At 33.1% G+C, this 23611-nt stretch overlaps 1 protein-coding gene across 2 annotated transcripts in view; it reads left to right on the forward strand.

Annotated features, from left to right (window-relative positions):
• Positions 1-23611, forward strand: part of FANCA (FA complementation group A) — a 107273-nt gene that overhangs the window by 57234 nt on the left and 26428 nt on the right. The window contains exons 22-28 of one of the 2 annotated variants that reach the window (XM_023495132.2): positions 6686-6793; positions 8848-8981; positions 9390-9460; positions 10672-10771; positions 12621-12808; positions 17090-17186; positions 22488-22664. In XM_023495132.2, the coding sequence (XP_023350900.1) occupies positions 6686-6793; positions 8848-8981; positions 9390-9460; positions 10672-10771; positions 12621-12808; positions 17090-17186; positions 22488-22664 (875 nt within the window). The remainder of the gene's footprint in view (positions 1-6685; positions 6794-8847; positions 8982-9389; positions 9461-10671; positions 10772-12620; positions 12809-17089; positions 17187-22487; positions 22665-23611) is intronic. The other variant, XM_023495133.2, reaches the window with a different exon arrangement.

The raw sequence follows: 23611 nt of genomic DNA on the forward strand, positions 1-23611 counted from the left end.
GTGTTGGCTTGCCATTTCTTTTTTCAAATTGTGTGATTTGTCTAGGCTTACACAGCTAGGAAGTATCTGAGGCAGGATTTGAACTCAGGTCTTGGTGACTCCAGGCTTGGCATCAGGCTCTATCTACTGCTCTCTCCTGTTAACAGTTTTCTTTTGTTCTCTGCTGTGTACTTTTTTACTTTATTTCCCACCCTCACCCTCTAAGTGGAGGCATATTGACATATACACATATAGACTTTTATACATAGATAGGTATGAACATACATGTATATATACATATACCTCATGCAAATATATGTAAGACCATCTTATGCTTATTTTCTCCCATACTCTGTTTCTTTTAGGATGGGTAACATCTTCCTTCATAGATCCAAATCTACATTATATCATTTCCTACTTCATTACCAGTATTGCAATCTAATCACATCTTATATGAGAGATTGTCCATGAAAGTTTTCCCCTGTTTTTCTGCATTCCTTCTATTCTTGGCTACATATGTTTTATAGACATGAAAATTTTAATTTAAAATAATCAAAATTATCCTTTTTATACTTCAGAAGTGTTCTCTTTTATAATTTAGTAAGGTCTGATACTGCTGAATCTATTTCTTTTATATGTTTTTCCCTGGTTTCTTTGAAGTTCCTTACTTTTTGCTTTTCCAAATGAACTTTGTTGAAATTATTTCTAACTCAGTAAAATAATTTTTAATAATTTAATTGAGATGATGTTGAATAACTAGATTAGGGAAAATTGTCACTTTAAAATTACATTATTACATTACATTATTTACCTATCCACTATTAAAATTACATTATTACAGTTATTTAGATCTAAATTTATTTGCATAAAAAGTGTTTTTATGTTTATGTTCATATAGTTCCTCAGTCTTTTTGGCAAGGACATGCTCAGATATCTTATGCTATCCAAGTATTATAAGTGGTCTAAAGCTATATTGAATAATATTGTTGACACATAGTATAATTTCTCCATTGTTCGTTTTTGATTTAGCTTTAACTTTGAGATCATGGCTCTTTTTTTTACATGATAAATTCTGTTTTTGTCCTTTATTTTATCTTTGTGTATATCTCTCATTTTTGTAATGTTTCCTGAAAGTAATATATTGTTAAATTCAATTTTAAAAAAATTTATGAATCATATAATTTATTTCTATAGAACAGTTTATTTATTTGTTCCTTAAAAAGGAAACCTCTTTGCCTATATTAATTTTTTTCCTAAATACATATAACTGAGAATGTAATTTGATGATATCTCTGATGTTAGATAATGTATTCAAGCTTTTTAAATATAAATTAATAATTTTTTAAACTCATAATTATCATTGGAGAAAAAAATTATTTCTGTAACATTAAAATAGGAACTCTACAAACATTATCTAAGGTCTTAATGTTGCTGGCCTATAGAGGAACTTGCCTGGAATTTCACTTAAACATTATTTCCATGCAGATTTTCCCAAAAATGCACACCTCCATTTAGTAAATTCCAGTGGCTCTCTTTCATTTACAATATCAAATATAAAATCCTTAGTTTGACATTCAACACCTTCATAGCCTGGCACCTCCACACCTTCCCTTAAAAAAAAAAAAGTCTTATTGCTTTTTTTTTTCTGGTTATATATGTACATTAATTTTTTAAAATACACATTTTTTATGAATCATGTTGGAAGAGGAAAAATTAGAACAAAAGGGAAAAACCACAAGAGATCAAAAAACAGAAGACAAAGGCAAAAAAAAAAAAGTGAACTGAATTCAAATTTTAATCTTATTTCTATTTTGTGGGTAAATTCATCCCACCCACCTACCTTCTAACTACAATTATGTGTATATTTTCCTCTTTATTATTTTTTTTGTCACAATTTGCCATATTTCTTTTCCTCCTCTGCCTTGTCTCTTCTATTTTGCCCTCCTATTCCTTAAACTGGGTAGCCTTTAGAAGGGTAGCCTTCTAAAAATTCCTCTCTTAACTGGACTCCCCTCCCAGCCTATCCCATTGCTCTCTTATTTTTTCTGAATTTAGAAAACTTTTATGTGTAATGGAGACAAACTGCAACCATTCCCAATAAGATCTGAGGAAACAAGGTCCCATCACGTATATTTAATATTGTATTAAAAGCTAGCATAGAATAAGAGCTAGAAAGAGATTAAAGGAAAAGAATAGGCAAATGAGGAAGCCAAATTATTCTTTGCCATGACATGATGGTATACTTGAGAACCCCAGAGATTCTGCAAAAGTTATTAAAAAATAATCCACAACTTTAGCAAAGTTGGGAAAAATAAACCCACATAAGTCACGCATTCTTATATATCATAATAAACCCAATAGTCAGAGTTAAAAAAGAGAAATTCCAAAAGTAACTACTGATAATATAAAATATTTAGGAATTTTCCCAAGGGAAAAATCAGAAACTTTATGAGCAAAATTACAGACCACTTTCACATAAATTAAGTCTGATCTAACCAATTGAAAATATTAAATGCTCTTGGATAGAAATAAATATAATAAAGATGACAAATTCCAAACTAATCATTTATTTAGCCTATACCAATGACTCCCAAAAAACTATTTTAATGACCTAGAAAAAATAAAAAAAGTTCATATGGAAAAACAAAAGGTCAAGAATTTCAAGGGAATTAATGAAAAAAAAAATCAAATGATGGTGGCTTAGCTGTACCAGATTTAAATTATATTATAGGAAGTTACCAAAACTATTTGGTATTGGCTAAAAAATTAGTTGATCAGTGGAATAGATTGGGTTCAGGATAAAACAGTCAACAAATATAGAACCTAGCTTTGGAAAAACCCAAAGATCCCAGCTTTTGGGATAAGAATTTCATTTTGATAAAATTTGGAAAATTGGAAACTAATATGGAGAAACTAGGCATTGATCCATACTTAACCCAGACACCAAGATAAGGTCAAATGGGTTCATGACCAGGATAAAGAATGAAAATTTAAATTAGAGGAACATAGGAAGTTTTTACCTCAGACCTGTAAGGGGAAGGCTTTATGACAAAGAACTAGAGACAATGATCACAAAATAGAAAATTTAATACAAACTGAAAAGTTTTTGAAAACAAAACTAATGCAGACAAGATTAGAAGGGAAGAAAAACTGGGAAAAATTTTTACAGTCAAAGGTTCTTTGATAAAGGCCATTTAAATATATAGAGAATTAACCTAATTTATAAAAAATCGCCATTCTCCAATTGAAAATGGTCAAAGGATATGAAAGATAATTTTTAATGAAAAATTGAAAAATTTTAGTCATATGAAAAGATGCTTCAAGTCATTATTAATCAGAGAAATGCAAATTAAACAACCTAAGATACTATAACACCTTAGTAAAAGATGACAGGAAAAAATAATGATGATTGTTGGAGGGGATGGGGAAAAACGGGACATTGATGATGTTGGTGGAGTTGTGAATCTAATCCAACCATTTTGGAGAGTAGTTTGAACATGTAAAAATTATTTTAAAACGGATATTTGTCCGAGTGACACGGGATTATTCCCAAAGAGATTATAAAGAAGGAAAGGGGGACCAGAAGAATTTTTTTTTTAATCAAAACAAAAACCCTGGAGCCATCTTAGAAGGTTAAAAATTTCTTTTATAGAAAATTATGGAATATTATGCTGAAAAAGACCAAAGGATAATTTTTAGAAACCTAAATTTACAGCTGATTTTGATAAAAGCAGGACCAAAAGGATCTTTTTACCAAAAAATTATATATATGACCATTTATTTAAATCAGGCCATCCCTCAGAAATTAGATTTAAAAAAAATATTTTAATGGAGCAGTAAAACTAATAGCTATTTAAAAAAAAAAAGAATTGGGAAAAACTAAAAACCATTTTGGAATTCAACCCATTTTTACCCGATTTTTGATTTCCTTCATAACTAATTTACAATTTTCGAGTTGATTTTTTTCCCAGTTTAAGTTTTTTTTTATACTTTGTGTTCTAATTATATTTTAATATATTTAACATCTACTGGTCATCCTGCCTCTAGGGGAGGGGTGGGGGTAAGAGGTGAAAATTGGAACAAGAGGTTTGGCAATTGTTAATGCTGTAAAGTTACCCATGTATATATCCTGTAAATAAAAGGCTATTAAATAAAAAATAAAAAAAAAAAAGAATTTAGAAAACTTTTTTACCCTTCTAAACATATGTGTGTGTGTGTGTGTATTTTCCTCTTTAACCCATTCCTTTAACCCAGTAAGGTTTCAGCACTACCCTCCCTCCTCCATACTAATTTCTGTATCAATTTTTTTCTTTTATGCATCATTTGTGTGAGATTACTTATTTTTATCTCTCCCAGTAGTTATGTTTTTTTACTCTTACCCCATCATACTCAGCTCAGCCTAAGTTTCTATTTCAAATTACTCTGTATATGAGTATACCACTATAAATGACAGCCATAAAAGAACTGATATTATATTTACTATATCTCTTTTTCAAATAGCCTGAGATCACATTAGCTTTTTTGACATCAACTTAAGTTTCTATAGTTCCATATCAACTTCTACCTTGCCCCCCCGCCCTCATCTTATACTTATTAAATTATTTTGAACTCATATGTAAAACTTTTTACATTTATCCATACATTTTATTTTGCCAGATTCAGCTCACCATTTTAGCTTATTATGCTGTTTTTGGATTCCAGTTATGTTATATACATAACAATTGACAAGTTAACTGTTTCTCCTAGTTTTTTTTTTCCCCATCTGCCAATTTGATAATCAGGAAATTCATACCTTTTGTAAGTCTTTGAAAAATGTTAAATTGCGTAATACTAAGCACAGATCCCTGGGGCACTCTTGTAAAGATCTCCACTCAAGATGATATTGAGCACTTCATTTTTGGATCTTGCCTTTCAAAAAGTTACATATCTTCCTAACTGTACTATTAAACATATGGCCCCTACTAATTGTGACCAAAATTAGATTAAAATGTAAATGGGAAACATTTAACAAAACAAACAAAAATATAATAAAGCAAAGATAATATTAGATTTTAAAACTGGCCATTGAAGCCCATAGATGTCCATATGTATAGACTAGTGGCCCCCATTTCTATTTGAATTTAATAACATTGATCTAGCTTTTAATTCCAAATTTTCCGAAAGAATTACCTGAGAGACTTTATAAAATACTTTATTAAAATATAAACAAACTCCTCTTGTGAATTCCCATGATCCATCTGTCTAGTAACTTGTCAAAACAGAAATGAAATTATCCTGAAGCAGTTTGTTTTCATTGAAACCTTGCTGGCCTTTTATTATATGTTCACTATCTATCCCTCTAAAAATAACAACAAGGTTGTTATTTGTTAAGTCAAACTCACCAGCTTATAATTTATTGATTCTATTCTTTCCCTTTTTTGAAAATAATTGGATTTACATGACATTTAAGGCTTGCAAAGCATTTTATGCTTTTATGGTATTTGATCCTCACAACTTTTTGAGATGGGGCTTTATATTTGGAGATAAAGTTATCTCCATCTTACAGATAAAGAGACTGAGGCACAGAGAGATTAAGTGATAATTTGCCTAGTTGTGTTTCCTTTGAAAGTTCATTGATTGTGGCTAAGGAATCACATCACTTAGTCTTTGAGAACCTGAGATGAACATGATAGAAGTCAGAGAGACATAAAAACATCAAAGGAAGACCATGGTCCTTTGAAGAGTAAAGAAACAAAATAAAAACTGGCTTAGCTCATTAGAATAGCTTTTGCAATTTTTTGTTTTCATTACTCCTATGTCTTTAAAACAAGTTTTTGAGGTCTTTTGCTCTCCTTGCTAGTCCGAACCCCTTCTGAGCTTTAGTACAATTAATTATAAGTTTTTCTTGCCAGACATATGTCTTGATAAGTGAAATCCCCTGCATCTGTTTCCCAAATTATTCATCTATTCAGATAATCTGTCATATGTACTGATGACAGCCTGCTTAATATTTCTACCTTTTTTGGTCTCATCCTTCTTTCCAGGACTTCTTCACATAAATAGTCTTCTTTAATATACAGTGCCACTTTACCCTAATCCTGCTTTTCTCCAACCTGTTTCCTTTGAATAAAGTGTAATAACTCTATAGAGCCATATTCCAGTTTTAAGTTGTCCTGCCACATCCGTTATACCTGTGAGTCTTAGGATTTCTTGTAGAATGTACATTTTATACCTTCTTTATGCATAGCATGTAGACATTAAAAGCCATAAGTTCTGTTATTGACTCCTTTCTAGTTTTCAGTTTCCTGTGAATTTTGGGGTTTTACTGTGTTTCTTCTTTCTACCATTCTCAGGTATCAAACTTGGTGTGTATCAGTAATTTTTCCCTTTTTTCTTTTCAGTTGAAAGCTCTTTTGTTTGGATTTTTAAGACTTTATATAAATAGATATTAATCAACTCTTGTTAAAACATTTTCTTTGTGGCCAGAAGCCTGTCATTGTTATATTTTATATTTTTTGGCTATATTACTTTGTATCCCAGGTTATAGCAGTCAGTAGGTTTTTTTTTTTTATTTTAACCACATAACATGTGTTATATTCTATATAAAAATCTTTGTAAAGCTGCTATATTCAGATATGGAAAAATGAGTCTTGTTGATGTAGTGTTGTTTGGGATATTTAAAATGAATTAGCAATTAATTTTACATAATATGTTTCATTTTATATAGACCAAGTAATGAAAATGGAGAGTGGTAATGCTGGAGAACCACTGGAGCAGTTAAAAGGTGAATTAGAAGATCTGAGAAGCTTAATAATCAACCCTGCCAATTATGATGGTGAGATAGTGGCCATTAGATTACTTTAATACATCTGTCTTTAAATGTGAAGTTATTAAATAGGACTTTATCAATTGTAACTGGAAGTTGATGATTTTAGCTTTTTTTTTTTAATGTTATTTTCTGGGATAAATAATTTTGAATGAAGTTACTCATCAGAGTTCCCCCCAAATCTTTTGAACTAGTTATTTCACCCCTAAACACACTATCTTTCTACCTTTTTTAAGCTTATGATTCAATTCTCTTTTCCCTTGATTTAGTGACATGTTAGGGGTACTATCTTCTAAATAAGTGATAAAAGCTGAGCTCTGTTCAAGCTGTCAGGTCTCTCATGGAAGATTCTTTTTAGGCTAATCATGACATCCCACTCAAAAAAGTCTTATAGGCCATAGTCCTTGAAGGAAGGATAAGATGCATCAAGCAACATTGTGAGTTATCAAAAATAGAGCCTCTGTTTCTGGAAGTTTCAACCACAACTTCCACCAATTTTTGTGATAAGAATGAAGGCTGTTTTCCCCCTATGTATTAATTAATTTTCAATAAAATCTTAAAAGTACTTTAAATCCTTTTTAAAAATAGGCTTTAGATAGTCTGACTGAATTGTAAAGCACTCAATGTTTGCAAGATACTCCATCAAAATCAACCAGGAGTTCTTAAATATATGTCATACAAAGTATGTTTTGAATTGCTCTAAATATGAAATTGATTTTCTAAAACAAAGAAAGTAGATTTTTGTTGAAAATTTAACAGATATGAGATTATTCTCAAAGGAACTTTTAATAGAGTTGCATATTAATTTAATGACTTGAGGATTTATATTAGTCTAAATAGACAGATCATCTCATATTCATTGCATCCTAATAGCTTTTGAAAGGGAATCTGTAACTTTTAAAATATTAAGTCTATACTTTGTATTTTAGGATTGAAGTTTGAGAATGTTTTAAATCCAAAAACATGTTGACAAATCAGATTAGTCATTGTTTAAAAAACATTTTGGCCTTTAGGTGGTATAACAAATAGCTGAGTGGGAACTTACCATTACAGCAGACTTCTGGGGCTTAGAGCTTGCAAAATTTCACATTGATAGGACATTTACCATCTGTTCTGTTTGTGTGATTAGCTAATGGCTGAGGTTTAAATACTTTAAGGGGAATGGGTGGTTGGTTTACTATTTCACATAAAAAACCAGAAGGGTTTATCAAGAGGTTTCATCCAATTAGCCCATTTCATTAAAAGATAATGAATTCTTTCAGGTTCTCATGAAAAGGGCAGCTATTTGATAAAATGTATAAAGTTAGGAAGATGAGGCAAATCTTATCTCAGATGTTTACTCACTGTCTGACCTTGGACAAATAGCCTGTCACTTTCAGTTTCCTCATCTATAAATGGAGATATTATGGCACCTAATGTGCTTTGCAAATCTTAAAGCACTACCTACACAAGTGCTATTATTATTTCATATTTATCCTACTTCCTCTCAGTATCAATATGAATAACTCTTGTGCTTGCGTCAATGTAGTCATAATTGCTCACTGTTGTTTTAGTGCTTTACAGATTTTATGTAATGCTTTCCTCAACTGCATAGGTATTGCAAGTATTATTCCCCTTTTACACATGAAGAAACTTAGGCTCAAAGGCATTAAATAATTTGGCCAAAGTCTTGCAAATCTTCTGATTACAAGTTCAGAGCTCTTTCCATTACTCTGTATCTGTCTTTTGCAATTTGAAATAAATTTTCATATCTTTTGTTGGTTAAGATCATTGGTTCTGTCCAACACTGGAAAGGAAAATAATCCATTCTTAACTTGCTATAAACCTTCGGAGTGATCACCATATTATATTTAATTGGAAACACATTGAAACTTTGTAACCATACTTAGCTGACCCATTCTTCCCCTTATCCCTACCTCTAGATAAGTAAAATTATATGTTAATTTAAAAATTAAATTGATTTTAAGTAATAAGTATATATTTTTTGTGCTTAATTTCTAAATTCATCACCCCCAATCCCATTTCTTTTTCCCTCTCCTCTTTGAGGTTCTTTCCACCTGCAGCTTTGTCTGCTCAGATTGCAGTGATCTCTGAGAAACTGAAAGTTATTCTGGGAGACAGGGATGACAGTGGAATTGAGACATCAAGGATTCACCTTCACTTTCATTCTGTAAAACTTGGGCAATGGGAACAGAAAGTGAGTATGAACTAGCTCAGAATAGAGAGGGTAGATCCTGGGACAAGGAAATTTGAACATCCAATGAAGAATATTAAATGGGTTGGACTCCTCCTAAATTTGTATTTTGATGCATAAAGGATTTATATGTTATTTTGTTTTTCAGGAGACTAGAGCAAATATTATTTAATTCAATAATGAATATTTACAAGGATCCATTTCTGGATATAGACTATTTTCTGGGATCTTACAACAGGGTCCCTTGGAGCTAGTTTTCTCTATGCCTCCCACTAGCACACTTTGTATTCAGGGTTACATTTCAAAGTTTTGTGTAGGTGTCTGGATTATAATATTATCTGTGAATCATGTTATCCTGATACATGGAACCTGCACTTCCCAAAGTGAATGCAAATATATTTTTCATCTTAGGTCACTGATCTTTTGCTGACATCTTTTTGCCAAAACCTAATGGCTTCTTCTAGATTTAATCCACCTGATAGGTAAGTATGCTACTTTCTTTTAAGTTTTGAACTAATTAATTGATAACTTGTTTTGTTACAATAATAGCTAGCATTTAATATAGAATTTTATAGTTTGCATACTATATATTATCTCATTGGATTTATTCAACTCTGTGAGGCAGTTGTTATTCCAATTTTATAGATAAGGAAACTTGTAAAGGACTGAAACTCTTGAGTTGATGCATTGAGATTGGACAACCAAGCACTTAAGGCTAATGGACAATACTCTATTAGCATATGCTTGGAAAGTGGTCCTTCTCGCTATTCTGTGCTGGCTCTATAATTGGTGTATACAGAGAATTGTAGGAGGGAATAGGGGGTGGAGTAAGACAAGCCACACTTTGGGGGTAGACAAAGAGAAAAAAGGCCGTGGAGATCCTGTGTCCATTCCCTTTACTTCTACCTCTAAAGACCAAGAATAGAGACCAAGGACTTTTGCTTATCCTGACTCCGGCTGATTCTAAGGTTTCCAGGGTGCTAACTCGGTCTTCATAGAAACTGAGGCTTAGAATAAGTGACTTGTGAAGGTCACATAGCTAGTGTTTTTGGCAGGTTTGAACACATCTTCCTGACTTCTAAGAAGCTCCTGACTTTATCAAGTTTGTAAGGCATCTTTTTTTTTTTTTTTTGTGAGGCTATTGGGGTTAAGTGACTTGCCCAGATCACACAGCTAAGATGTTTTAAGTGTCTAAGGCTAGATTTGAATTCAGATCCTCCTGATGTCAGAGCTGGTGCCACCGTACCATGTAGCCGCCCCTGTTTGTAAGGCATCTTAAATGAAACCTCCCAGTTCTCCAGAAAATTAGATCATTCTTTACTATGTTTATTAATTGCTGAAAGAACATTTCTGATTTAGGTTGCAAATTTCTCCTGAGGTAAGGAAAAGACAACTACCTTAAGCCCATCATGTCCACATTCATTTTTTCAGTCTTCTTTGTCCGGCATTTTTGTTGAGTATTTTTTCTAAGTTAAGCCTTTTGTAATGCCCTACCAATCTCATTACCATTTCTTAAGTTTGAATGCTAAATGGTCCATTTCATTGAAGTATATGAATATCAAGAGTCTTAGGTTAATAAGAGATTCCTTTTAGTTATCTTACACCTTTTTTACACTGTAGGTTAAGGTCATTCAAACAGCTATCAATGTAAATGATCATTTTTTTTTTTTTTTTAACATTTGTCTCTTTGCAGGCAAGGCTGCTGGCCATCACTGTTCGTGAAGATGATCTGTGGACATAGGCATCTCCTTCCTGCATTATTTGCCAGATTCTACCAACTTATTTACCACCAGGTTAGATTTTCTGACATAATTATCAGGATTACATTGCCCTACATCCTACAAAGTAACTATTGAGCCCCAGATTCTTTGAGATGCACACTGAAAAACAGGCCCTTGCAACAAGCATGGAGAATTGACATTCACTGAGGGACTGTACTTTTGCAATGGGAAATGACTAACAAAGGGCAGGTACTTCACCATCCCCAAGACCTACCTTTGTCTCAGCTTTTTTCTCCAAAAAGAAAGTGTCTTTATCCCTTTCATGAAAAACTGTTCTTTTCTACTTCACAGAATTAATTCACAGCTGATTAAAATTCATCCTGTTCACAACCTTCATCATTATATCAAGAATGATAAAATATAAAGGTTACATCTGCTTTGAATGTAATGCCCTAAGTTAGGGCATAGATCCAAGGACAGTGGGAAAGAGAGTGGGTTTCCATTCCCACTCATATTCCTTTTTGATTGTGACTTAGTCAATTAACAAACATTTATTAAGTGTCTCCTGTGAACCAGCACTGTGCTAGGTCAGTGAAGAAAAAGCATTCACAAAGCACACAAATTCCTATTCTCAAGGAGTTTTCAGTGATGAGACTAAAAGACAGGCTGAGTCCAGTTTATTAAGGCCCTTAACACTCAAAAGAGGAGTTTTTATTTTCTCCTAGAGGCAGTAGGGAGCCAGTGGAATTTAGAGAGTAGAGGATATATGTTCGGATTTGTCTTTAAAGAAAATCGGTTTAGCAGTCATGTAGATTGAACAGGGCGATTAAGAGGCCATTGCCGTAGTTTGAAATTACATGAAAGTTGATGAATGCCTGAATTAGGAGATGGTTCTGTTAGTCAAGAGAGGGATTCAGATGAGAAAGATATAGAAGTGGAAATGTGAAGTGAGAGGGAATGAAGAAAGGAGGATGATGATAAAATTATGAACTGAGAAACAATCACAGGTCTGTTGCCTTTGGCAGAGATAGGGGAGTTTGGCAGGAAAAGGAGTTGGGGGTAAAGATGAAAAGTTTGACTTGGATGCTGTGAATATGTGTGATGTCTCTGAGACAGTTTGAAATGCCCTGTAGACAGTAATGTGATATTGAGGTTCAGGAGAGATATTAGGGCTGGATTTTTGTGTATATATATATATATATATATATATATATATATATATATATATATATAAATTTATATGTAAATTATATAGAGAGATTTGGGAGTCATCTATCAAATCATCTATGATTATTAAAATAATGGCAGCTGCTGGGGATCAAGAGTGAAAAAGAAGAGATGACCCAGGAGAGCTTTGGGGAATACCCACAATTAGGAAGTTTGACATAAATGATGAACTAGATAAGGAGACTGAGAAAGAGGAATCAAGAGAGTAAAGGAAAGGTGAGAGAGAATACTGTCACATCAGCAGTGTCACCTGCAGTGAGATTAGAAGAGAGAAAAGACCAGAAAAGGTCAGGTTGGGCAATGAAAGAACTCATGGCTTCTCTAGTTATTCTGTCAAAGCATCTGGGTTTGTGGCCTCAGGTAAACTGGAAAAATAGATGAAAATCAGGCTTTCTGGGAATATGCCCTTACCAGATTACAGTCAAGATAGCTGCTTTTTTTTATAGGATTAACATTTTCCTGAAATAGCTGTAGAATGTCAAAGACACTAGTTTGGAGAAAGTTATTGAAAGCAGATTTCTTCATTTTTGGTTTGGTTGTTAATCCTCTAGAAGCATTAGCAGATTCTAGTCTCTAGGGCAATCTCCTGTGGTTGGAGTTCAGGTGGAATTGTGTTGGGATAAATACCATATTTTTGGATGGCATTTTAAATTATTTTTCTGTCCTTTTTATGATTTTTCTGTTTTGATTTTAGGGCGAAAGCCTGTCTGACATTCATGTTTTAGGCCTAGCTGCCCTGGCAGTTCACCTAAATGAATCTAAGTCCTTGGTTCCAGAATTGGTTCTTGGAACTTCTGCCCATGCAAAGACTCACTTGGTCACAGAATTCTGGGAAAACCTTCTGTCATGTAGATTCCAGAAATCCTTTTCCATTTGCATAAGGTAAGATCTTTCCTTCCTTCCTTCATTATAATAGCTGATAGCCAGCATTTATATAACATTTTAAGCTATATAAATATATAAGCTATTTCCAAAGCTCTTTACATTTCTAACTTCGTTTGATCTTCACAATGACATTCCTGTGAGGTTAGTGCTCTTTTATTTCTGTTTTACAGAAGAGGAATCTCAGGCTGAGTAATGTGAAGGATATCATGAAGCTAGTAAGTGTCTGAGGCTGAATTCAGACTCAGGCCTTCCTCATTTCCTGGCTCCCTTGATGCCTAAATCATTTACTTGACTGGTTCAAAAGAATTGGCTAAATTTATTGTACTTAAAATGAATCTCCCTCTTACATTTCATAAAGTTGTTAGTCAAAAAATATTTGTAGTTCTTGGTTTCAAACCATTCTTCTAAAATTTTTGTATGTCAGATCTGTTTATACAACTTTGAAACTGCCCATGTATTTATAAGATGGCCCAAAGTTAGGCTAGGAAACGTAATCACTACCAAGAGGTTTCTAAAGCAATTGCTGATCACATTCTATCCATTCCCAACCATATGTTACTTTCTTCCTCTTCTTCCCTTTCCCACTTCTACTCTATTTTTTATTCCTTCCTTTTGGGTCTTTCACCTACTAGTAGAGTCCTATTAAGAGGCAGGCCTGACACTAGCACCTTTTTGTTCAGGTTTGATTTGGGAACAAAAGGATAACTCATAATTTACAAACGGAGGTTTACTTAGGCCTAACATAACAGTGATGTACAGCAAGGATACAGAGACACTTAGCTTGTAGAAATTGGTGACTCCTGTGGTCTTCCAATAACTACCAAAATGGAAGGGCCCCAAACTCCATGTAGGAGGGAATTTGTGTGCCTCTAGGTGACTAGGAAGCTGCATTAGGGGCAGGGGACAATCAAGTCCTGGGACAACTTTGTTGCCTTTTAGGAAAATTCATGTCTATTGGGGACTGGGGATAGGGGCAGGATCCTGGTAGATGTTGGTCCTGTCACATCCCAATAGTTATTGTCTGGCCTTGCTTGAAATCCTTAAAATTAAAGAGGTTGCTACCCTCTTTTCTAGATATACCTCTCAGCCTAGTATGTTCACCTCCTCCCCTACCCCAGACATTTTATTGGAGCTTAGGGAAGCTGAATGAAGGAAAGTTGTTCATTTGACATAATGCTTCCTCAGAAAGTTCATATTTGAATCTTGAGAAACAAACGAGTAGTAACAGAGAAGGAAGATGAGGAGGCAGGAGAAAAGGAGGGGGGAAAGTAGACTCATTTGCACACCATCAAAGTGACATTCTACTCTATTCATCTCTCTAGTGAAGGGAGAGAGATAAATTTTCTTATCCCTACTTTAGGGCTGACTTTGATTGTTTTAACTAGATAGATTTCAGTTTTCCATTGTGATGTAAACTATTTTCCTACTTTTACTCACTTCATTATTTTTCATATTATTTTATTATATAGCAGTAATATCTCATGACCTTCATATTTTAAAATTTGGCTATTCCCTGGTTAATGGCCAAGGCCCCCTTTTAAATACTGATGTCCTTTTGTGCACATATGAAATTATTTATGTCAACCAAATCATTTCTTCCTGATTCTGTACTGTAGTTCTAGAAAGGGACTGTACTGTCTAGTACTGTTTGCTAATGACAGCTAAAAATGAGTTTAAGTATCTTTTTTCTAGTTAGTCTTTTTATATTTTACTTTTCAGTGATTTCTGAAATGTTTTAATTCATATTGATACACATTAATTTACATTGTTATTGGTCCATTTGTGTAAAAACTAAAAAGTTATCATGTCATCTGCAGTCAAAGCTTTATATGGGAAGAAGATGACAATAATAGCATTTGTCATGGCTCTATTTTCTTGCTCAGGTAGTCTTTTCAGACAAAAACCAGATGATGTTTGTCTTATCTGAAAGTTTTCCCATTCTCTTGCACTCCGTATTTTAATTTGTTATTTCATCAATTTAGTGGGAGGTATTGATCCAAATAGGCATTCTTTTTTGTGCTGTGGGAACAAGGAGTAGTCTGCCTGGATACATTGAATTTCCAGGGACTGTGAGAAATCCCTTCTCCTCTTATAAACTGTAAAGATTGTGTTTGAATGAAAATCTATGTGGATGTATATAGCATGAGCATCTGCCCCTTCCCATATTAGAGTAGGTATAAGTATTTTTTCTGTAAGTACCTTTTTAAAATCTAGGTTAAAATATAGGTCTAAACTTGTCATCTCTCTAATTTTGCCTCCTTTCCTTTCTCCTTCCTTCCTTCCTATCCTTCTTTCTCCCAGTTATATGTAAAACAAATTTTTAACTTTTGTTTTTAAAACTGTGTTCCAAATTCTTTTCCTTCCTCCCTCCATTGAGAAGGCACATGTGAAATTATGCAAAACATTTCCATAAAAGTCTTGCTGTGAAAGAAAACATAGATCTCTTCCCCAACAAAACAAAAACAAAAACCCTCAAAAAAAAAAAAAAGTATGCTTCAATCTGTATTCATACATAGTTCTTTCTTTGGGTGTAGATAACATTTTTCATCATAAGTCCTTCAAAGTAGTCCTGGCTCACTGTATTGCTGACAATGGCAATGTCATCCCACAACATCAGCAGATTACTTTTAAAAAAATTATTATTAAAATTTTTTATTTTCAAAACATATGCATGGATGATTTTTTGACATTGACCCTTGCATAGCTTTGTGTTCCAAATTTTCCCTCCTTCCCCCCACTCCCTCCCCTAGATGGCAAGTAATCCAATAAATGTTAAACATGTTAAAAATATATGTTATCAATGTTATCGAATATATGAATACATATTTATCCAGTTATCTTGTTGCACAAGAAAAATCAGATCAAGAAGGAAAAAAATGAGAAAGAAAGAACACAAGCAAACAATAACAAAAGAATAAAAATGCAATGGTGTGATCCACACTCAGTTTCCACAGTCCTCTCTCTGGATGTAGATTAGCTCTCTTCATCACAAGATTATTGGAACTGGCCTCAGTCATCTCATTGTTAAAAAGAGCCATATCCACCAGAATTGGTTATCTTATAATCTTGTTGCTATGTACAATGATCTTCTGGTTCTGCTCATTTCATTTAACATCAGTTCATATAAGTCTCTCCAGGCCTCTCTAAAATCATCCTGCTGATCATTTCTTATACAACAATAATATTCCATAACATTCATACACCATAACTTATTCAGCCATTCTCCAACTGATGGGCATCCACTCAGTTTTCAGTTTCTTGCCATTACAAAAAGGGCTATCATAAACATTTTCAGCAGATTACTCTTAAACAACTATCCTGAGCTACTTTTCATCCTAAAACAATTCACTTAATGTTTTCTTTATTCACTCTCTCCACTTCCACCAATAAACCTTTACTTTACCTGTGTCTGTATTGCCCTCCCTTACTCAAACAACTCCTATAATTCTTGATCATTGGAAAAGAGAAGACAATTCCTTTTCAATTCCAATCCTATCTAAAAATAACTTCTTTTCACAAATACTACCCATAAGAATGCACCCCAATCTTGTACTATATATATATATATATATATATATATATATATATACACACATAATATATTTTCTGTGTTTATTTGTAAGTCTTTAGGACATTACTGTTTTGTATAACTAATAGTACCTAATTTAGGTACTTACAGTTATATCTGATAATTATGGTGGTGAGTCCTATAATGTTGTTGGTATTCTGGGTCTTCTTTCCTTGGATTATGCCTTACAAAAGAATGTAAAACAATAACAAGAATAGCAACATCATAATAGTAAGAGCAATAATAATAATTTCTAGCATTTATGTTGAGCCTTAAAATTGACAAAAAACATCTCATTTGATCCTCACAAAATCCTGTGAGGTAGGAAATATTATCCCCATTTTGCTGGTGAGGATACTGAGACTAATAGAGATTGATTGATTTTCTCCGGGTCATATAGCTAGTATCTGAAGTAGTCTTTCCTTGACTTCCCAACAAACATTTATAAAGTTCTAGAGATGGAAAGAAAGGTAAAAGATAATTCATGAAAGCTCACATTCTAATGAGGGAGACAATACATAAATAGCTATGTGCAAATTATAGATAGGATAGATTGGCTGCCAGTATTGGTTATCTTATTCTTTATAAAATGTAATATAATTTTGGATCATCTTCATAGAACTGACATTTTCAGATCCAGTTAATGAATTTACTTGGCTGACTAATTTTATATAAAGTTCTGTGATATCCTTTCTGTTTTTTCATTTCAGGTTTTGTGTTGCGGCAATTTCTTATACTTTGTGCAAATTTTCCTCCCATTCATTTGATGTTTTATGTGACTGTTTACCTGCAGGCCTCGTTAAAAAGGTAGATATATATTTCTTCCTATTTTACTTAACATTGTACTCTAACCGCTTAACTTTAGTGTGTATTTCTAGCCTAGAGGCAAAGGTCCCTTGTTGACTTCAGCTTTTTTAGCTAATGTATGACACTTATTACATTATTTATCAGAGTTTTTTCATCAAAACTGTTGCAGCTGTCTGCCCAGGTGGACACAAATTGTATAAGTTTATAAATGGCAGATGGTTATACTCCTCATGTGTACCATTTTAAGAAAACCAGCAACATTTACAAAATAGATATATTAATGAATAATTGTCATGTCAGAAAAAGATCCTTACCTTTACAAAAAAGATTTCAAATTGAGGGGAGCCATGATGGTGAATTAGAAGCAACCCAGCTGAACTCCCTCAACATTACCCTCCAAACGATTTTAAAATAACACCTCAAACCAAATTTTATAAATCCAACAAAATGTTAGAGAGATATTTTTCCAGCCCCCAAAACTTAAGAAATTGGTAGGAGAAGTTTGTGGCACAGGGATGGAGACTCATCTTGAGCCTATACACATGGCAGTAGCAGTAGCAGTAGCAACTTCAGGAACTCCAGTACAGAGAGGGTCAGAGGGTATTACAGGGAATCATTTGCTGGCCTTAGGTATAGCTGGCATTGCAGCTCTGTTGTCCATATGCAGTTGTGGATTGGGAGTTCCAAGGAGAAAAGTTTCTTTGGAGGTTGTTCTCAAGAACAAGGCACTGGTTTCAGATCCAAAGCAAACAGAAGCATTAGGGGTTTTGGCTGCTGGGGACTATAGGCCTTTCTGGATAAAAAGTGCAGATCAAGAGAGCAGGGATCACACCTCTCTTTTGATCACATCACCTTGAAAGCAATGAAAACTTGCAATTTCCCAGAACTACCTCTGAAAATAGCACCATGAAAAAAGTGTAAAAATAGTACCTTCTTGCTCCTAGGTGCACAGTGCACAACTTTTAACATAAAAATTCAAAGTCCAGAAATAGGCTAGAAAAATGAGCAAACATCAAAAAGAGTTGATCGTAAAAAGCCATGAATGTGGCAGAGAAGATCAAAACAAACTCAGAATAAGACAACAGTTTTTAAACAGCTAGAAAGAAAGCCTTAAAGAAAAGTATTCATTGGACCCAAGCCCAATAAAATTTCCTGGAAGAGTTAAAGAAAGAGATGAGTGATAGAGGAAAAATTAGAAAAAGAAAAGAGGGATGCAAGAAAATTATGAAAATAGAATTCAGCTTGGTAAAAAAGGTATAAAAAATACTGAAGGAAATGAGATTTTAAAAAACAGAACTGGCCTAATGGTAAAAGGAACATAAAAATTCACTGAAGAAAAGAATTCCTTAAAAACTTTTCCCATGGGAAAAGAAATACAAAATCTCATTGAAGAAAATAATTTCATAAAAGTTAGAATTGGGCAAATGGAAGCTAGTGGCTCCATGAGACATCAAGAAACAATAAAGTCAAAAGAACAAAAAAATGGAAGGAAACATTAAATATTTCATCAGAAAAACTGTTGTCCTGGAAAATAGATCAAGGGGAGAGATAATTTTAGAATTATTGGACTACCTAAACGTCATGATCAAAGAAAGAACCTATAACTTATATTTCAAGTAATTATCAAGGAAAACTTCCCTGATAGTCTTGAACCAGAAATTAAAATAGAAATTGGAAAACAATCAACCAAACACCTCCTGAAAGAGATAGAAAAATGAAAACTTACTAGAATATTATAGCCAAATTCTGAGTTCCAAGACAGAAAACACTTCATGCAACTAGAAAAAAATAATTCATATATTATGGAACCACAATCATCATCACACAAGATTTAATGGCTTCTATGTTAAAGGAACAGAGGACTTTATTCCAGTATTCTAGAAAGCAAAGGAGCTATCTAGCTAGACTTGAATTTCCCTATCATTATTATATCATACATGAAGAAAAAGTAGATCTTTAATGAAATATACAACTTTCAAGCATTCCTGATGAAAAGACCAGAGTTGACTAGAAAATTTAATGTCCAACATAAGACTAAATAAAGTTATAAAAAAACATGAAAGAGTAATCCTAAGAGCTTCAATAAAGTTAAACTGTTTCATTCCTATATGGGAAGATGTAATATATAACTTCTAAAAACTTTATCATCATTAGAGTACTAAGAAGAAGTCTATATGGACAGAGAGCATGGATAAGAGTTGATCATACTGGAATAACATTCCTCCCTTACCCCCCCCCCCAAAAAAAAAAAGGGTGGAGAAAAAGGGATGCACTAGGAGAAGAGGGAAGGAGAGGTAGAAAGAGGAAACTTTTTCCTCACATAAAAGATGTGAGTAAGGAAGAGCTTTTATAGTAGAAGGGGAAAATGGGAATGTGGCAGGTAATTCTTGAACTTCATCAGAATTGGTTCAAAGAGGAAAAAATATATATATATACACACACAGTTCTATATAGAAATAGAACTTACATAGAAATGTAACTTACCTAATAAGGAAATAGTAGTGAAAGGGGATCAGAGAGAGTGATTAAAAAGGGTGGAGTGGGACACCTAGTTGGTACAATGGGTAGAGCACCAGCCCTATTCAAATCTGGCTTCAGAAACTTAACATTTCATGGCTGTGTGACCCTGGGCAAGTCACTTAACCCCAATTATCTCAGCAAAAAAAATAATAATAAAGGAAGGGGGCAAATTAAGAGAGGTGTTAGTTTTGGAAACAAAACAAATTTTGAGGAAGGAAGGGATAAAAGAGAAGCAGCAGAAGAAAATGGGATAGAAAGAAAAATAATCGTAACTATGGATGTGAATAGTATGGGCTCATTCATAAAATGGAAACAGGATAATGGATTAGAAACCAGAGTCCAACTATGTGTTGTTTACAAGCGACACTCTTGGGAAAAAGACATATACAGAGTCTAATGTGCTTTGATTTAAAAAAAAAATAGAGAGAAAGAGAGAGATAATTATGATGTCAGATAAAGGAAAAGCAAAAGTAAATCTAATTAAAAGGGATAATCAGGTAAATTTTTCTAAAACATATCATAACCAATGAAATAATATCAAAAAATTTTACTAAAAGTTTCTCTAATAAAGGCTTCATTTCTCAAATATATATTGAATATAGAATTGAGCCAAATTTATAAAAATAAGCCATTTCCCAGTTAATAAATGGTGAAAGGATATAAATAGGCAATTTTCAGAAAAAGAAATCAAAGCTACTATAGTTATATGAAAAAATACTCTGAATCATTAAATTAGAGAAAGGCAAAATACTTCACTCCTGTCAGAAATGGCAAATACTAGAGGGGAATGAGAGAAAAATATGTACACTAATAAACTGTTGGTGGAGTAGTGAAATAGAACAACACTAAAAATAGTAAATAGTAAACTAGTTCTGGAGAATAGTAGGGAACCTAAGCCTAAAGGGCCACAAAACTTTCTTGAGGTCTATATTCCAAAGAAATTGAAGGAAAAAAAAGACCTATATGCACAAAAATATTCATATCAATTCTCTTTGTGGTAATAAAGAATTCGAAATAGAGAGGATACTTGTCGGGAATGACTGAACAAATTGTGGTATATGATTGTGATAGAGTATTATTTAGTACTGTGGGAAATGATGAAGGGAATGGTTTCAGAAAAACAAGACAAGACCAATATATGAACTGATGCTGAGTGAACTGAGAAGAACTAGAAGATGATTGTGTGTAGTGACATCATTGTTATAATGATAATCAATTGTCGAAAAACCTGAGACTTAAGATAATATATGCTATCCATCTCCAAAGAGAAAACCGATGAATTTTGCACAGTAAATTTTGCAAGTAAAATTTTCTCTATTTACTTTTCTAAATATGATTAATATGATAATGTTTGGCATGATTTCACTTGCATAATTGCCTTCTCTATGTTTTGAAGGGTATCAAAGGTAGAAAATTGGGAACTCAGACTTAAAAATAAAATAAATAATAAAATAGTTATTTTGGGGGAAATAGTAAATGACTTTTTAAAAAATTAAGTGCCACTTTCAAAAGGGAATTATAGTATATTTATTTTTGAGACTTAGTCAGCAAAAGGGCACATAAACTTAAAGCTCTTGGAAGTCTTTTTTTTTTTTTTTTTTAATAGCCTTTTATTTACATGATATATACATGGGTAATTTTACAGCATTAACAATTGCCAAACCTCTTGTTCCAATTTTTCACCTCTTACCCCCCCCACCCCCTCCCCTAGATGGCAGGATGACCAGTAGATGTTAAATATATTAAAATATAAATTAGATACACAATAAGTATACCCGACCAAAACGTTATTTTGCTGTAGAAAATGCGCTCTTGGAAGTCTTAAAAATCACTCAGAAATTACATTAAGTAACTTTGAAATTATAATGTAAATTAATGAGTAAATAATTCACTTTACAAAATCTTCTTCCCTATTGGTCATAATAGATTTGTGAATCCCATATTTCCTATTTCCATGTTACAATCCTAGGTTTTAACAGTTTAGTGCCTGTTGCTCCATTTTTCTGGGACATAAAAAGAACTGAAAGGAAGGACCCAGAATGGGAGCTCATTGCAAAATGTAACTATTCTTCAGTGTTTGTTTGGCACAATATAACTCTTATTTAATAATATGTAACTCTTAATTAACTTAGTAAGAAACATATGTTTAACAAACCAAAGCAAAGTTGCTTTGACATCTTTTATTAAAAATAGCTTTTTATATATTCTTGGTTGGTAAAGACCAGCCCTTACAAGTGGAGGTGCATTACATAAAACTTATTTTCCTCTTTAACACAAAATATAATTTGTTTATTTGAGAATGTTTTATATTACTTTTCAAGAAGTTTAAAAAGAAGCTCTATTTGATAGTCATAAGGTTAATGTAGATTGTTTCAATCGGATCTTCTGCCCAGAGCCACAAATTGAATCATTGGTGAATGGATGATTAGAAAACAAATTTCTCCCATTCAATTTACTTTTATCAACCTTAGAAAAAACTGACCCGATCCCTCTGAATTTCCTCATGCCCAGTTTCAAGTTGATGTTTAAAAGCCAAATGAAGAAATTGAAAAAGCATTTAAGTGTTTACCATGTGTTGGTACTTTGCTAAGCACTGAGCACACAAACAGAGAAGAGAGGTACTTGCCCTCAAGGAACTTATATTCTAATGGAAGGAGCTAGTTCACTAGTGGTCTGGGAAATTAGAGGAATGGTGAATGGGGCCATAGGACCATCAAACATTTATAATTCAATTTCTGAATTCTAAAATTTGTTTACTGAAATAATTTACATTTATTTCAGGTGCAATTTTTTGTGCTTCGAATGTACTTGGAAGCTCGAGGAACTATTTGTCAAGAAGATATAGTAGATCTACCTTGGAAGAACTTATCTTGTCCCTCTGTAGATTGGAAAAAAGCTGCCCTCTGTTTGTGGAAACAAAAGAAATTCCAAGAACTTTTGAAGGAGAAACAGTTTCAAGTAAGTCTTATAAATGTACCTTTTGTTCTCCCAAACTCAATGTTTATTTATGTGTTTCATTTTGAGATTTTCTAATTTTCTAAATGCTTTATTAGAAACATATTACATGTATTTGAGTTCCTGCTAGTAATAATGTCTTAATGTCTTTAAAAGAATAATCCTATGGAATCTATAAGATGACATTAGTCCCATTCCCCTTGTCCTACTAATTTGAAAGAGATTTCCTTGAATCTTTTTTTGTTGCGGTTACATAATTGGCATGTATAGGAGGCTTAAAGGAAATGAAGCTGTTGGTCTGTTTAAGAGACATCAATAAATTTTGCCTTTTTAAAAGTTTCCATGAAAAGATTGTTGTAGACAGAGTTTGAGTATATATACTATAGACAGACATTTGGAGAGATTTGACTTGAACAGACTTGGAGAAGATTGAAGGCAAAAGGAGAAGGGAATAGCAGAGGATGTGATGGATTGATAGTATCATGGGGAAAAGGAACATGAACCTAGACTTTAAGAGACTGTGGAGGATAAAAGGTCCTGGCATGTACATGGGATCCCAAAGAGTCATACAAAATTGAACATCAAAAATAAAAAAATAGATATTGTTCATGTGAAAGATAGCTATGATTGGTTTCTTTTTATACTGCTGAATGAAGTCTTCCTAGTCAGCTATGGATTGTTATAGGACTCTTATGTAAGACATAGCATGGGAACTATAGAGAAGGAAAAGGACTGAAATCAAATTAACAAGCAATTGTTAAGTGCCTGCATATGCCAGGCACTCTAAAAAACACTGGAGACTATTCCCTCAAGGAGCTCATGTCATACTATATAAGAGGCAACATGTATAGAAATGTGTGCAAAAAAGATATGTAGATATAAAGATAAAATTGGGGTGATTTCAGATTGAGGGAGACTGGGATTGACTAAAATCCCAGAGATTTTAGCTG

Source organism: Sarcophilus harrisii, chromosome 2 (genome assembly GCF_902635505.1).
Source record: "Sarcophilus harrisii chromosome 2, mSarHar1.11, whole genome shotgun sequence".
NCBI lineage: Eukaryota > Metazoa > Chordata > Mammalia > Dasyuromorphia > Dasyuridae > Sarcophilus > Sarcophilus harrisii.